Consider the following 16,026-nt stretch of genomic DNA (forward strand, 5'->3'; position numbering starts at 1 on the left):
AACCCTAACCCTAATGGGTTTTCCTTTATATGTGACTTGTTGTTTTTCTTTTGCAGCTTTCAGTATTGTCTCTTTGTTCTGTATGTTTAGTGTTTTTACTATGATGTGCCGTGGAGAGTTTCTTTCTTTTCTGGGTCCTGTCTATTTGGTGTTCCATATGCTTCTTGTAATTGCATGGGCATGTCTTTCTTTAATTTTGGGAAACTTTCTTCCACGATTCTGTTGAAGATCTGGTCCATACCATTATCTTGGGATTCTTCTCCTTCCTGTATGTCTATGATTTGTAAGTTGGGTCTTTTTATGATGTCACACAATTCCTGCATATTCCATTCTTGTGCTTTCTTAAACTTTTCATAATCTTTGCTTGAGTGGTCTAGTTCGTCCACTTTATCTCCAGTCTTGATATTCTGTTTTCCATTTCATTCATCCTAATGGTAAGGCTTTCTTCTGTCATTTCTAATTGGCTTACTGCATGTTTCACTTCCTTCTTCATTTCAGCCTGAGTATTCTTCAGTATTTCTAACTCTTCTGAATTCATTCAGAAGTTTATCCCTATCTTCCTTCAGTTCTTTGATTTCTTTGTGTGTTCTTTAAATTCACTGAATTGTTTTATCATGTTTATAATTGTTCTTTTGAGTTCTGTGTCCTGCATTATCTCTAGGGGGTTCTCATTGTACTCCTCTAGAGGACTATTCTTGTTTGGTGGGGATCATGTTTTTTTGGTTTTCCATTTTATTATTTTTTCTCTGTGATTTTGAATTTCTTTTGTAGTTTCCAATTCTTGTGTGAGACACAAGCCTTCAAGTTTAGGTCTGCTTTTATTGGTAAACTTTATGTGTCTTTGTGGTTTACTTTTTGGTCATGAAAAGCTGGTTCATCTAAGCTTCCAGTTCTCTCTCTTGATTTCATATTGGAGTGGCCAAATTGCTTTTGTCTTCAGGAGTTCCCACAGAGGCCCAAGTCAGATGAGGATCAGATGCTCTCAGGCTTTCTCCTAAAGTCTAGATCCCTCCAGGAAAGATATTGTCCTCAGGAATTTGGGGGTTGGACTGGCCTGGGAGCAGGGCCCAGGAACAATGCTGATCTCGGGCAGCTGGTGGCTGTGCCACCCAGAGATGCAAAGGGAGATGGGGGTGGGAAGAGGCCCCAAGGGCTCCTGGGGACTGCAGGGAGGAACTGTGTCGGTCTGGATGCAGAGGATCAGGAAGCAGTGGTGGCTCCAAGCAGAGAGGTCAGCCCTGGTGTCTGGGGTGCCAAGACATGAAATGGGCCAGTACCCAGGCTAGAGGAGAGACGGGCAGGGGAGCTGGCAAGGTGAATGAGGCTGGAGGAGTCAAGGTGCGGTGGGCACTGATGGACTTACCCAGGAAAGCAGCTGGCGGGTTGTGCAGCCCAGGGAAGCAGAGGGTGGTCAGGGCAGGACCAGGGCCAGAGGGCTTCTGGGGACCATGAGAAGGAACTGGGTTGGTCTGGATGCAAAGAATCAGGAAGCAGTGGTGGTTCCCAAGGGAGAGGTCAGCCCCAGTGTCCAGGAGAGAGGCTGGCAGGTTGTGCAGCCCAGGGACGCAGAGGGAGGTGAGTGCAAAGTTACTGTGTTTAGCATTCTATTTCTAATAATACAAACAAATCCTCCATTTCAGGATGGAATCTGCAGACTATTAAGTTTATGCTGTTGGAATTTGATTTCTTGGGGATGTCTTAAGTGTAATAATAATATAAATTTCAAATTATATATAATATGCAGAAACCCTTGTATTATTCTATAAGCCCTCTACAAAAATGCAAAATACAGAATTTTTATTGTTGGAAATCTCTGTAGTATTTTATAAATTGCTTTATTTTTAAATTTTATTATCATATATATTATACAAATTATTGGTTTTTCTTATGATATCTACTTACATGTAGATAACGTATTTTGATCACACTCCCCCCCTTGTCACCCCTCTTGTCCCCCTCTAGGATGTTCCACTTTCCCTGGTTCCCTTCCTCTTCCTAGCCAATCCCCCTTATAATTTGACATCATATTTTCTTTGTAAGGAGAAACCCAATGAATTTCCTTATGGGTGCATAATTGAGTTTGTTACAGGACCATGGACATTTACTAGAGGCTACCCCACTGAAGAAAATGTCTCTTTCCCCATCAACCATTAACTGTATATAAATGATCAGTGGAGGAACCCCACAAGCCTCTCTCCCTTCTATGACAGGATGTTGATGAGCCCAGTCTTGTACTAATCTTGTGCAAGTAATCACAGCTGCCATGAGTTCAAGAGTGCAATTTCCCTGGCATGCCAGGAAGTCTGTGCTCCACGTGGCTCCCCACCTTTCCTCTGGTTCTTACATTCTTTTTACTCCTTCTTTAATGATGTTCCCTGAGCCTTGGAGGAGGTGGGCATTCAACAGTCATTTATTCTCAGTACTTTAACCAGTTCTGAGTCTCTTGCATTACCACTGACTATTATTTTTTTTAAAAGGAAAAAAAGCTGCTCAACCCAGAGCTACAGCAGCACCAATCTAGGAGCACGAATGTAGTTATTCAGAAGTAAAAATGGCATTTTTGCAATTACAGAGATAACTCAGTATGTAAAGTACTTGCTGCACAAGTAAGAGGACTTGAGTTCAAACCCCCAGAACCTGTGTAAAGTTGGGCACAGAAGCACACATGTGTCATCCCAGCACTTTGAGATGGGAAGCAGAGACAGGGGAGTCCCTAGTAGCCCATGTACAGCAATAATCAACCAGAGAGCCTGTCTCAAACAAAGTGGATGGTGAGGACTGACACCCAAGGTTGTCCTCTGACCTCCACACATGTACTCACAAACATGCACCTATACACATACACACATCATACACACAAACAAGGGAAAAGATGGTAGTTTTAGGATGCTTAAATAATCATAGAAAACACTAAATTAAATAGCAAAAGGTTATCCATTAAAAATCATCTGCTACAAATTTCCTTTTTAACTTCTATTTTGATCTGAGACTAGAAAGAAGTCTTCATTAGGCACAGACACTCTTCTGTCTGCAAAGCTCTCCTGTCCTTCATCACATAATTCCTGGACCATTCCATTGCCTGATTCTCAGGGGAGGTCTGTGGGGTGGATGGTGGGGTGGGATGGAAAAGAGTTACTGCTGTGAAGGTTAGGATGTTCCTGACCTGCTGAATCTTTATATTCTTTTAAAAAATAGTTTATTTTATTTTATGTTTATGAGTATTTTGCCTGCATGTATGTAAGTGCATCATGTGCCCATGGACGCCAGAAGAGGGCAGCTAATCTTCTGGAACTGGAGTTAACGATTGGGTGTTAGCTGCCATGTAAGTACCTGGGAACCAAACCCAGGTCCTCGGGGGAACAGTAAGTGCTCTTAACTGCTGAGCCATCTCTTCAGCCAAATCTTTATATTCTTAAGTGCAGGCAATTGTTTTCCTGTAGATTATGCAAGTTGTAAATAAACCCATGCATTCCATCAGTCAACCAACATAGAATTATATGGAAATAATTAAAAATTGGACAAGGATTACAGGTACAGCTTCAAGGGGAGCATCATGTTCAGGGCTCCATGCTCAGTCCCAGGAAGGAAAGGAGAGGGGGGGAGGGAGGGAGGGAGGGAGGGAAATGACACAAAATTTGAGACATTGGATATTCATTACATTAGGACTGACTCCTGAGCGAGAGTAAACAAGTGAGGTGCTCAGTGTTATTTACCATGGAGCCTTTAGAGAGCAGAAAAAAGGGAGTCCAGACACGCTACTGAAATGAGGAGAAGACACTCTCAGGTTTGGAGGTACTACTGCCAGGCGTGCTGGCACACACCTTTAATCTCAGCACTCAAGAGGCAGAAGCAGGTGGATGTCTGTGAGATCAAGCCCAGCCTGGTCTCCATAGTGAGTTCCAGCCAACTGTGTCTACAGGAAGACCCTGTCTCAAAAAGACACAAAACAAAACAAAAAAGCAAAAGCCTTAGCTAGGGAAGTAACTCACCGGTATAATACTTGCCTAGTAAGTGCAAGACCCTGACCTCAAACCCCAGCACTACAAAACAAACTTTAAAACACAACCAATAAGAAGGAAATTTAATCAGTTGGAACCAATCCTTAAAAGGGTAAAGTTAAAATACAAGGACATTAAAAGTTGCTACTCAAGAAAAGAGAAAAAATACGTTAAGTGGGGACCTGAAAGATACAAAGCACACATTTCTCATCTAGAGATCATAGGTCTTCTGTACACACTACTTCATACTGCTGTAAGTGGCATTTAAACATGAAGTGGTTGGTATTAAATTGCAAAATAAATGATTTAATGTCTTATTTTAAAAAAAACAAAACCAGACATGGCATTGTGCATATGTAACTCTGGCACGAGGGCCATGGAGGTGGAGACAGGCAGAGTCCTGAAGTTTGTCAGCCAGCCTATTGAGACCTTGTCTCAGAATTGGAGTTGGGGGCTGGAGAGATGGCTCAGCAGGTAAGAGCACTGACTGCCCTGGCAGAGGACCCGGGTTCGATTTTCAACACCCACATGGTGACTGACAACCATTGTAACTCCAGTTCCAGGGCCTCTGATGCCTTTTCTGACCTCACAGGCATTGTATGACACAGGGACACTCAACACACATGTAGGCAGTACACTGAGAAAATGAGATAAAGTTGGAGTATGATGGAGAAAAGACACCCAGAGTCAGCCTCTTGCTCCCACACGCACACACACACGTGCGCACCACAGTACTTACATGACACATACATGCACAAAAAAGTGGGAAAACAACTTTAAAATTCTTAGCCATCAGGGAACTGCAAATTAAAACTACTTTGAAATCGTACCTCACTGCAGTCCACAGTGGCTTTATTTTAACTTGCCAAAACTGGAAACTGTTCAAAGTGCCTTAACAGGTGAATAAAGAAAGTGTGGTATTCTCTTCGAGTGCAGCTACTCAACCACAGCAAAAAGAATGTAGCAAAATAGATGGGTCTCAAAACAGTTACATTGTATGAAAGAAGTTAGACCTAGAGACTCTATTTGTATAAAGGGTTAGGGTATGTAAACCAAGCATGTGACAGCAAGGAGCTGCCTGAGGAAACTGGGATTGATGGGACTGCTCACCACCTTAAGCATGCTGATGGTTTCTCACATCAAAATTACGTCAATTTATGCCGGGCGTGGTGGCACATGCCTGTAGTCCCAGCACTTGGGAGGCAGAGGCAGGCAGATCTCTGTGAGTTCAAGGCCAACCTGGTCTACATAGTGAGTTCCAGGCCAGCTGGGGCTACAGAGAGACCCTGTCTCAAAAAGACAAAAAAAAATTTTTTTGTCAGTTTACAAGCATGCTTTATTGCAATAATGGGATAACCTTCTGGAATATTGAATACATATGTATGTATGTATTATGTATGTATGTATGTATGAATGTATGTATAAATTGAAAATACAGTTCCATTGGTTCAGGGAAAATTACATCTGTTTTTAAACACATCTACGAAAGTGGTTCTTGTGTAACCCTTAAATAGAGTTAACAGGCAGTGCTGGCTCTTGGTGCTCTCAGGAAGGCATGGAGATGCTGCACAGCAGGGTTCTCATTGCCCTCAAGATGCTATCCAGTAGGGTCAAACTCTGAACTGTGCTATCAGACTTCCCTACTCAGGTGAGCCTTGGAAGAGACAGGTTGTATGTTAGTCAAATAAAATATATCCCTTTGTTTCAGATTCATCATGACAAAAATTAGTTTATATTTTTCAAAGAGCTGGGGGGGGAAAGCATAAACTTTTTGGCAGCTTTTTATTAGCTGTCTTGTGTTTGCGTTATATTTCAAAGGGTAAACCCATCCAAAGAACTGTTCAAGGTAACAGCAGGATTTTGTTGGTAGATATGTATGTTGCTCTTGAAACTAAGCCACTGTACACAAAGGTAGAATTTTAACTACTTTCTCCATGATCATTTCCAGAACAAGAAAACCATGAAGGACCAAACTAAGCACACCACAAAGGAGAGGCCTGTGGGCACCACAGATCTGCCAGGATTGGCTGCCTATACTGCAGACACTAGTGAGTTGGGTACATTTGTATAATGGGCTCAGAGAAGAGCAGTGAAGAAACTTGTACTTGGAAGTGGGTGCCTGAGAAGTGCCCTGTGGTTGGGGGATGTAGTCATGACAGATAGATGCATTGCCCAGAGAAAAGGGCCACAGCCTCATCTGCATGATCCCAAGGGGTGTCTCCATGCTTTAGGTTAGATGCATTAGAAAAAAACTTAGATTGTGGGCTGTTTTTGACATGTGAGCTCTTAAATTGTTGCATACTTTGTGTGTTTAGACCAGTTTTGCTATGTTCCCTAAGTTGGTCTTAAACTCATAGACTCAAGTGATCCTCCCACACAGCCTCAGTAGCCAGGAGTACAGATAGGAGTCACCGTGCCTAGCTTGTATAGACATTGTAAATCCTGTCAGTTATCAAAAGAAACACAAATGGCCAACAAACACTTTAAACATTTTTAACCATCAGGGAAATGCAAATTAAAACTGCTTTGAAGTTTCCTAGACTAAGAAAGACAATTACCAAATGTCTTTCTCTCACATGCAGATCCTAATTTTAATTTTTAAATATGTATGTATATGTGGGGATGTGGGTCATAAAACTAGAAAGGGTACCATGAGAAAGAAGGAAGTCATAAGGGAGGCTTGGGAAGGGAAGAAAAGAGAGGTGGAGAGTACAGGTGACATACAAGCAGTGGGAGAGCAGCAGGAGGTGGGCATGGGGTGGGGGGACCTGCTTGGGGAGGAAGATCAGCAGAATCAAAGCCATAATAAAATTACTGCTTTGTGTGCTATCTTTTTTAAAAAAAATAATAAAGTTTTTAAAGCATACTAAAGAATTATTTGATACAGTTTTAAACAGAAGAAAAAAGGAAGAGCCAGGGATGGTGTATGACCACAAGGACACAGTCTTCCAAGCTGCTGGGAACTTGCTTTTATGAACTTGGAGCAATGGTGATAGCATGCACAAGACCCATACAGATTCAGTCAGACAAAAGCCAGCATAGAGCTGGGGAAATGATCAGGATGTCCCAACCTTAGCCAAAGAACTACTGCAGCTGATCATTGTTGGTGAGGGAGAGTTGATCTTCCTTAAGGGAGTGATGCTAGATAGGCTGAACAGGCTCCAGTGGATGAAACTCATACCAAGGGACAACTGAGTACACAAATTTGACTTGATATAACAATGCATGAAATCCAGTGGGTGGACTGGGGAGTGCAGATAAGATGGGGCATTTAAATATGATTAAGATATATTGTATGAAATGCACAAGAATTCAATAAATATACATTGACCAAAAAAAGAAAATTTCAGGTTACAAAACAAACTTAACAAAAAAGTTTTAAGGGGCTGGAGAGATGGCTCAGTGGTTAAGAGCATTGACTGCTCTTGCAGAGGACTCGGGTTCGATTCCCAGCATCTACATGGTGGCTATGAACCGTCCTTAACTCCAGGTCCAGGGGAATCTGAAGCCCTCTTCTGACCTCTTTGGCACTGCATGGCATGGGTACACTCACATACATGAAAGCAGTACACTCATACACATAAAATAATAAATAAAAATATTTTTTAAGTTTTACACTTACCTATATTCAGGCAATACACTCATACTCATAAAATAAAAATAAGTAAAAAAAATTTTTTTTTGGTCTTTTTGAGACAGGGTCTCCCTGTAGCCCCAGCTGTCCTGGAACTCACTACTCACTATCTGGAGTGATTGGACTAAAGGTGTGCACCACCACGCCCAGCTAATTATAATTTTTAATGAGAAAAAAACACACACAACTAAGTCATTCATGGATAAGCCAAATGTGGATAAATGCCATGTAAGAGAGTGGAATCCTGTGTTAGTTTTCATTACTCTGACAAAATACTGTGTACTGTACACTTGAAAAAGAACTTACAGTGGGTCTGCTGAAACACAATGAATGAATATGGCACATGCTGGAGGAGACTGCTAACCCTGTCTCAAAAAAATCAAAAAAAAAAAAGTTTTAAAAGCCTGTCTGTAATACTTTAGGTGATATTGCATCTGTAAATGAAGTTTTTGGTTCTTTTCCTGACTTTGCCTCACAAAAGATGGCCAGATGGTTCCAAAACATGTAGTCTTCATGTCACACTGAAGAGCTGTTGGCATGCTGACTGGTTTTATTTGACCTTTACAGCATCTGTGTTCTGATGTCTAACCAAGCAGTATATCCTACAGTTGTGCAAAGCTGTGTAACTTCTAACTAAACTGTCTTTCCATTTCAAATGCAGTGGATGAGACTCAGATCCCTAAAGCAAGAGATAAGGAGTTCTTTAATCCAGTGCTAAATGAAAACCAGAAGCTAGCCGTTAGAAGAATTCTGAGTGGTGACTGCAGACCACTCCCGTACATTCTCTTTGGACCTCCTGGAACTGGGAAGACTGTGACAATAATTGAGGCTGTTTTACAAGTAAGGACAGTAGTGCTGGTTGCTGTGGCTCTGTGCTGTGTTCAGACACGTGTCTGAGAAAGCATCAGTTCACACTATAGAAACATTTGTGAAGAGTTTGAGAAATACAACATTGTTTATGTCTTAAGATTTTGAGTTTGTTTCATAGGTGCAGAAGGAAACTTCACTTTTAGAGTAGTAAACCTTTGATCAGATTTTAAGTTTTACTTCAGTAGAGCATTTGCCTAGCATATGCAAGGATCCGGATTCTATTTTTGTACCTGTGTATGTATATGAGAGATGGAAGGAGGGAGGAAGAAAGGGAGGGAAGGAGGCAAGTAGGGGGGAAGGGAGGACAGTGAGGCAGAGTGGTCACTTTGACACTGCAGGACATGTCTCAGATTATCTGGGATTAGCATCTGATCCTTTTCCTCCCAGTCTCTATAAGGAATCTGTATGTTAGACGCAGACTTCAGATTTCCACTTCATAGCATTGATGCCTGGTCTCTTATATTTTGGTGAAGGTACATTATGCTTTGCCAGACAGTCGGATTTTGGTCTGCGCTCCTTCCAACAGTGCTGCTGACCTTGTATGTTTGCGACTTCATGAGAGCAAGGTGCTAAAGCCAGCTGCCATGGTCAGGGTGAATGCTACCTGCAGGTTTGAAGAGGTAAGCCCCAGGCATGGGGTAAATACCTAGAATACTTTCTTAAGAGAGTGCTAAATGGGGGCGGTAAGAGCTGGAGATAAGATTGTGGTAGACCCCAAGCCATCACAGAAAGTTGTGATGGAGAAATTAGCTCTATCCTATGATGTAACTCAGCTAGACAGTACGGCCTTATCCCTGAATATTTCATTACACTCACCCTCTGTCAGAATAGCAGTACTATTCTGGGCAGTCTTCAGTTTTGTTAAATTCTCATATTCTTGCATTTGGTCCCCAAATATTTTCTGGATTTTTAGTTCTGTTTTATTGATCTGGTTACAGATACCCTTTTTGAGAAAAATTACAGATCCAGGCCTGGCGTGGTGGCACATGCCTTTAATCCCAGCACTCGGGAGGCAGAGGCAGAGGTGGATCTCTGTGAGTTCAAGGCCAGCCTGGTCTACATAGTGAGTTCCAGAACAGCTGGGGCTACAGGGAGACCCTGTCTCAAAAAGGCCAAAAAAAAATTACAGATCCCTGATTTTGCTTATGAATAAAATACTGCTTAAAAAAGAAACTGTGGGGTGGAGAGATGGCTCAGCAGTTAAGAGCACTGGCTGCTCTTCCAGAGGGTCCAGGTTTGATTCCCAGCACCCACATGGTGGCTCACAGCTGTCCCTAGCTACAGTTCCAGGGGATCCAGTGCCCTCTTGCCTTTGCAGGCATTGCATGACACAGGTGTACTTAAATGCAGGCAAGACACTCATACACATGAAATAAAATTAGAAAAAAACCTTTTAATTAGAAGATTTATGAAGTAGCTGAGTATGGTGGCACATGCCTTTAATCCCAGCACTTGGGAGGCAGAGGCAGCGGATCTCTGTGAGTTCAAGGCCAGCCTGGCCTACTTAGCAAGTTTCAGACCAGCAGGGGCTACAGGGAGACCCCTGTCTCAAAAAGACCCCCCCCACATACACACAAAAAGAAAAAGAAAATACATGAAGTTGTTTCTAGAAGGACTTAAAGCATTATAGTATAGTCATGCCTTCAAGAGTCCATAAAACATGGATTCAATGTGAAAATATAAATCATTTTAACTTAAGACAATCACAACTCATTACTTAGTCATCACTAAGTAGCAACGGGACAAGATAATCTTGTAGGATTCCCTTCAGCTTTGCTATTCTGCATAGTTTAAAGAAATCCTTCACAATTTGAAAACCACATTGACTCCACCCTCCTTGCCCTCAGACTATCATTGAGGCCATCAAACCGTATTGCAGAGATGGAGAAGATATCTGGAGAGCCTCACGTTTCAGGATAATAATTACCACTTGCAGCAGTGCAGGGCTGTTTTACCAGATAGGAGTGAGGTAAGCACCAGGCATTGGGTGGGACAGAGTCCCCTAACCAGTTTGTGTCCTCCCACACTTAGGTCAGAAGAGGACAACCTCACGGAGATTAAGCAGTGGAGGGAAACAGCAGCTGTAGGGTAAAAACAATGATCCAGGGTAGCTTTTCTGAGGAAGCGGAGTTATTACTGAAACCCAAAGACTCAAAGGGACCAGCAGTAGAATGGTCAGGCAGATGGACTAGCAACAGGGAATGAATCTGTGGTTAGAGAGTTCTCAGCATATTTATACAAAGTTGGGGCCTAGTAAGCAAGAATGATGGGAAGAAGAGCTGGAAGGGAGTGAATAACTTAAAGGAACAGTGGAAGGCAAGCCACTTAGGAGACAGCTGGGTTCTGTGAGATCAGTCTCAGGGGAGCCTCCAGTGCCCACTGGAGGTGGGTTCCCAGGAAGATGGAACAGTGGTGGTGCTCAGGGGAAGAGGACATTAGAGGCCCATAGACCAGGAGCAGCTTTCCAAGAACATTTCCTCTGAACTAGGAAGAGGAGCCAAGAGCTGAGGGGAGGCTCAGTGAGGAAGCCTCATACTAACACCCTGGAAATGAGGAAGGGGCTACAAGCAGCCCTGGTGAGGAGAGCAGGGGATATGGGGCAGGCTGAGGGAGAAGGGACAGCAAGGACCACTGAAGGTTAGCCCCAACCCCGAGAGCCCAAGGATGGACAACCTTTCCACTTAGTGTAGAGTCGCTCCGGGGAAACAGCCATGAGGATGCTGACCTGGGTCCACACATGCCTCTCTTGTCTGGTCCTGGGCTCCAGGTATCTGAGCACCACACATAGCAGAGTACAACTGGTCACACACAGATAGCAAATGATTAGCAAGTATTCTTTAGTTAACCTCATGCTTATGAAATATTTATTTTTAAACCAGGAATTGAATTTTTTTTTCTTTTGATCTTTTTGAGACAGGGTCTCCCTGTAGCCCCAGCTGTCCTGGAACTCACTATGTAGACAAGGCTGGCCTTGAACTCAGAGAGATCCACCTGCTTCTGCCTCCCAAGTGCTGGGATTAAAGGCGTGCGCCACCACACCCGGCTTGGCATTGAATATTTTTTACATTTTTATTTATTTTATTCTATTTTATGTATAAATGTGTGTAGGTGCATGTGTGGAAGTCAGAAGACAACTTGTGGGAGTCAGTTCTCTCCATCCAACATCTAGGTCCCAGGGATCAAACTTAGGCTTTGTGGCTGGTACCTTTGCCCACTGAGCCATCTTGCTGACCCCAAAATATCATTTTATCATGTAATCAGTATAAAATGACCGATAAAAAAAACAGATTTCAGCCAGGCATGGTGTCCACGCCTCTCAGCACTCAGGAGGCAGAAGCAGCCAGGTCTCTGTGAGTTCTGGTCTACACGGTGAGTTCCAGACCAGCTGGGACTACAGGGAGACCCTGTTTCAAAAAGAAGAAGAAAAAAATGTACATTTTCTTAAGTCCTTGAAATCTAAAGCACGTTATATTTCAGACTAGCTACTGTGAGGCACTCAAGCAACATACAGTGAGAGGCTGCTGAACTGGAAGGCGCAAGTCTAAACTGAGACGGGATTTTTGTGGTACAGAATGCCACTAGGAGGCTCTCACGCTTTGTTCATAGTCTCCTTATCCTGTCCCCTTTGTGTCCTTTTAAACAAATACACATGAGCTTAGAAAGCACAGGTATTGATGTGAGTCTCCTAGCAGCCTGGGAACCATTGTGACACACACACCCCCAATCAGGTGATGCCCAGACTTCTTGCTCTTGCCTTCCTAGACAGCCACACAATGACCCCAACAGCCCAGAGCAGGGCTTTGCCAGTGTGTGTCAGGTATTAAATGGTGATGGAATTATCATTCAGACATCTTTGGCTCTAGAGTTGGATACTTCACACATGTATTTGTGGACGAAGCAGGGCAGGCAAGTGAGCCAGAATGCCTTATTCCTCTGGGATTGATTTCAGACATCAATGGCCAGGTAAGTCCCGTTTCCTGTGTGTGTTTGTCTCTTGCCCTGTTTTCTCTCAATGACAGTCACAACCTTAGGGTTATCAAGTCAAAGTACTAGGGTCCCAAGAAGCTGGAAGGCCATGGCATTGCTTTTCATCACAACCTTAGTCCTTTGGGACTTGGAGGAAAGGGACTTCGTTGTTAAAACTTACTTGGAAACAGAAGCTAAGAGCCATTGTAGAGATTGGGGACACAACAGCAGATTCAGAAGCTGCAGTCTCTGATCTGGGTGATTCCCACATGGTAGAGGCGAGAGGATAGGGCCTTGTGCCCTGCTAGGATCTCGACTGCCTATTCCTGTTACACTGCTCAGGGCCTCTCTACTCAAACCCCTAGCCTCTCCAGCTCTGTGTGTCCTGGAAGGTTCTCATCTGATACTTTCTCTTGTGCCTTTTACAATGACATGGATATTATGTTAAAACTTGTTTCTGTCAGTAACCCAAGATTAGAGGTTCTCTGGAATCCACCCTGTGACTTTGTCAGGCTCCTCCTGAGAATGTGTCCCAACCATCTCCCATCATGTCACCAGGCTCTGAGAGACAGCATACTAGGAGGAGCTAGAGAAGGAATAGACTGGTCTAGTTGGAATACTGGCCTCAAGCCAAGAGGAAAGGGACTATTCAGCATGTTAGAGCTGTGTGGGGACTGCCAGGACAGGGCATCAGTGAGAAGGGTCAATCGTGGTCTCCAGGGTCAGGCACAGGAGAAACTTCCAGAACACAGGTTGCATCCCTGAGCCTCTTGCCACTGTGAGAGATAAGTGGAAGAGGTAGCAGGGCTGATGTTACTGAGGCTGGTGAAAGCAGGTAGTAACTGCTCAGTAGAGGAACCCAATCTCAAGCCTGGCTGGTTTTCTCCATTTTCCACTTCTCCCTCTAAGGATTGCCAATTCCAGCATTGTCCTCCCTAGTCTTTCAGCCTCTTCTCACATTCCTTGCAGCCAGGGTAGACAAGGGGGCCCCTGCCTGCATAACTTAATTCATAACCCATTAGGAGAGACCTGCATGTTGATCCCCAGAGCTCTTCTATTGCAGCTGGACCATGTGCCTGTCTACTTCCTCTTGTATTTGCCATAGATTGTGCTTGCCGGAGACCCCATGCAGCTTGGCCCAGTCATCAAGTCCAGGCTGGCCATGGCCTATGGGCTGAACGTGTCCATGTTAGAGAGATTGATGTCCAGACCAGCGTACCTGAGAGATGAGAATGCCTTTGGTGCTTGTGGTGCATACAACCCTCTGTTGGTGAGTCCTAAACGCTCTGCTTTGTTTCATGAACAGAGAAAGAGCAAAACTACCGGAGTAGGTAATGCTGTCTGGAAGAGCTGCTGAAGAAAGGCCAGCAAGGCAACTGCCACACTGCCTCTAAGCGTACCTCCCCTTGTCCATACGTCAAGTCTACAAATAGAGGCCTCTGCCAGCACGAGGATGACTGGAAGTGTTTCCTCCTCCATAGACTTCCACCTCACCCTAAGGAGTGTGCTCAGAAAAGCAATCCAGATACCCAAGAGGGTGGTTAGCAATACCTGTGGCTTACTTCCCTTCCAGATGCTGTTTAAAGCACTTTCTATGTGTTCTCTGCCTTGCTGCTGTTGAGATCAGAGGAGTCCAGGCAATCTTAACATTGATGAGTCTGTGGGGCCCAAGACAGAAAAAGAAACTAAATCCTCCTTACTCTACAAACAGGCAAACAGGAAGTGGTTTTACATGTGAAGGAAAAAGGCCTGTCCTAAGGCCTCCCTCTAGGGAGTATCTCTTTTGGGGTCTCCTGACCTAAGGTATTCATCTGATTGAGCCCAGCTTCTGGGTTCTCGCACCTCAGTTAGATTCTGCAGGTGGGCTTTGGAACTTGTATCATTTGGAGTGCCCAACACAATGAGCTTGGGAATCTGGACTCTGTAAGACATATCATTAAATAATGATACAATATTGCCGGGCGTGGTGGCGCAAGCCTTTAATCCCAGCACTCAGGAGGCAGAGGCAGGCGGATCTCTGTGAGTTCAAGGCCAGCCTGGTCTACATAGTGAGTTTCAGGACAGCTGAGGCTACAGGGAGACCCTGTCTCAAAAAAAAAAAAAGAAATTATTCTCTAAACTGCTATTTTACTACTAAACTGTCATAAAACAAACCAGATGTCCATCTGAACTTGTGTTCCTAGTGTTGAGGTGCAATGATCATGGGAGGTGTTCAGAGAAATAACCCTTTCTTCCATTGGAATCATAGGAGTAAAAGTCAAGCAAAGACTGTGGGAGAGCATGTTAGGATTCTTCAGGCCCAGGAAATCCTCAAAGATAACACCCACCAGAAGGTGCCCCCAGAATGAGGTGCAGTGTGACATCTTGCTGAGCCCAGAGAGAGTGCCTGACACTCTCTGCCCACAAAATACACTCACACCCAAGTCTCTTGTACACCTTGGGAGAAGAGGATCAGTAGGCTATGCCACCTCTGGCACACCAACAGAAAGGACCCCCACCACAGGACCCAAGGCTCTTTCCTGCAGCTACCTATCCTTCTCTATGTAGTAACGGCCTTCTTTTTCCCTGGTTCCCTCTGGTCTGGTCTAATACAAATCTTCAAGCGGTGACATGTTCTCCTTTCTGAAGTACAGTTTGCTGTCTTGGGACTAATGGGTACTTTCCCAATATATTAGTTATTTTACTTCCATTGTTGTGACAAAATACCTGATAGAAGCACCTTAAGAACTCCAGGCGTGGTGGTGCACGCCTTTAATCCCAGCACTCAGGGAGGCAGAGGCAGGCAGATATCTGTGAGTTCAAGGCCATCTTGGTCTACAGAGTGAATTCAGGCCAGCTGGGGCTACAGGGAGACCCTGTTTCAAAAAGATTTTTTTAAAAAAGGATTTATTTGGATGGAGTCTCCACATGAGAGAGAATCTAACAGTGCAAAGGCATCGTGGCATGAGGCCGCTGGTCACATTGCATCTGCAGTCAGATGAATGCTGGTGCCCATCTGGCTTCTTCTGTTACTGTTTTTATTTGATCTAAGACCCCAGCTCATAACATGGTGCCACACACATACACATTCAGAGTGGGTCTTCTTACCTCAGCTGGAAATACCCTTAAAAGATACACCCAGAAATGTATCTTCTAGATCAAATCCAGTCAAGTTGATGATGAAGATTGGCCATCATAGGGAGGAACAAGGACAGATGCTTGTACTGCATGAACTTCCTAGACCAGTTAAAGGCAAAAACCATTTTTTACACACTGATGCTGTTCTCATGGTCCAAGCTCTACTGGGGAAGTCACAGCAGCTCTTACTTTCTGCCCCCAAAGGAGAGTCACAGCTTCAGAGGACTTCTCTTAAAGCTTGGGTTTTAAAACTCTGGATTCAAGGCAAAGCTTGCAGCACACAAGATATACCCCCTAAGAGATACTCAATAGTTAGAATCCAGGAGAAGAGCAAAGAAAGGACCTTTTTACCCCCCAACCCCTGTGTCTACCTTTTCTGCTAAAATGAACCCTTGGGATCCAGAATCATCTGAGAGGCTTATTCTGACATCAGATTTTAAG

General features: G+C 43.9%; 1 protein-coding gene across 2 annotated transcripts in view; it reads left to right on the forward strand.

The window, feature by feature from the left end:
- The window catches only part of Mov10l1 (Mov10 like RISC complex RNA helicase 1), a 92,523-nt gene that overhangs the window by 60,052 nt on the left and 16,445 nt on the right, over positions 1–16,026 (forward strand). For both annotated transcript variants that reach the window (XM_029564365.1, XM_029564366.1), the window contains 6 exons: positions 5,947–6,046; positions 8,294–8,472; positions 8,976–9,122; positions 10,350–10,471; positions 12,366–12,465; positions 13,574–13,738. In XM_029564365.1, the coding sequence (XP_029420225.1) occupies positions 5,947–6,046; positions 8,294–8,472; positions 8,976–9,122; positions 10,350–10,471; positions 12,366–12,465; positions 13,574–13,738 (813 nt within the window). The remainder of the gene's footprint in view (positions 1–5,946; positions 6,047–8,293; positions 8,473–8,975; positions 9,123–10,349; positions 10,472–12,365; positions 12,466–13,573; positions 13,739–16,026) is intronic.

Source organism: Nannospalax galili, unplaced genomic scaffold (assembly GCF_000622305.1).
Source record: "Nannospalax galili isolate Female #2095 unplaced genomic scaffold, S.galili_v1.0 scaffold237, whole genome shotgun sequence".
Classification (NCBI taxonomy): Eukaryota; Metazoa; Chordata; class Mammalia; order Rodentia; family Spalacidae; genus Nannospalax; species Nannospalax galili.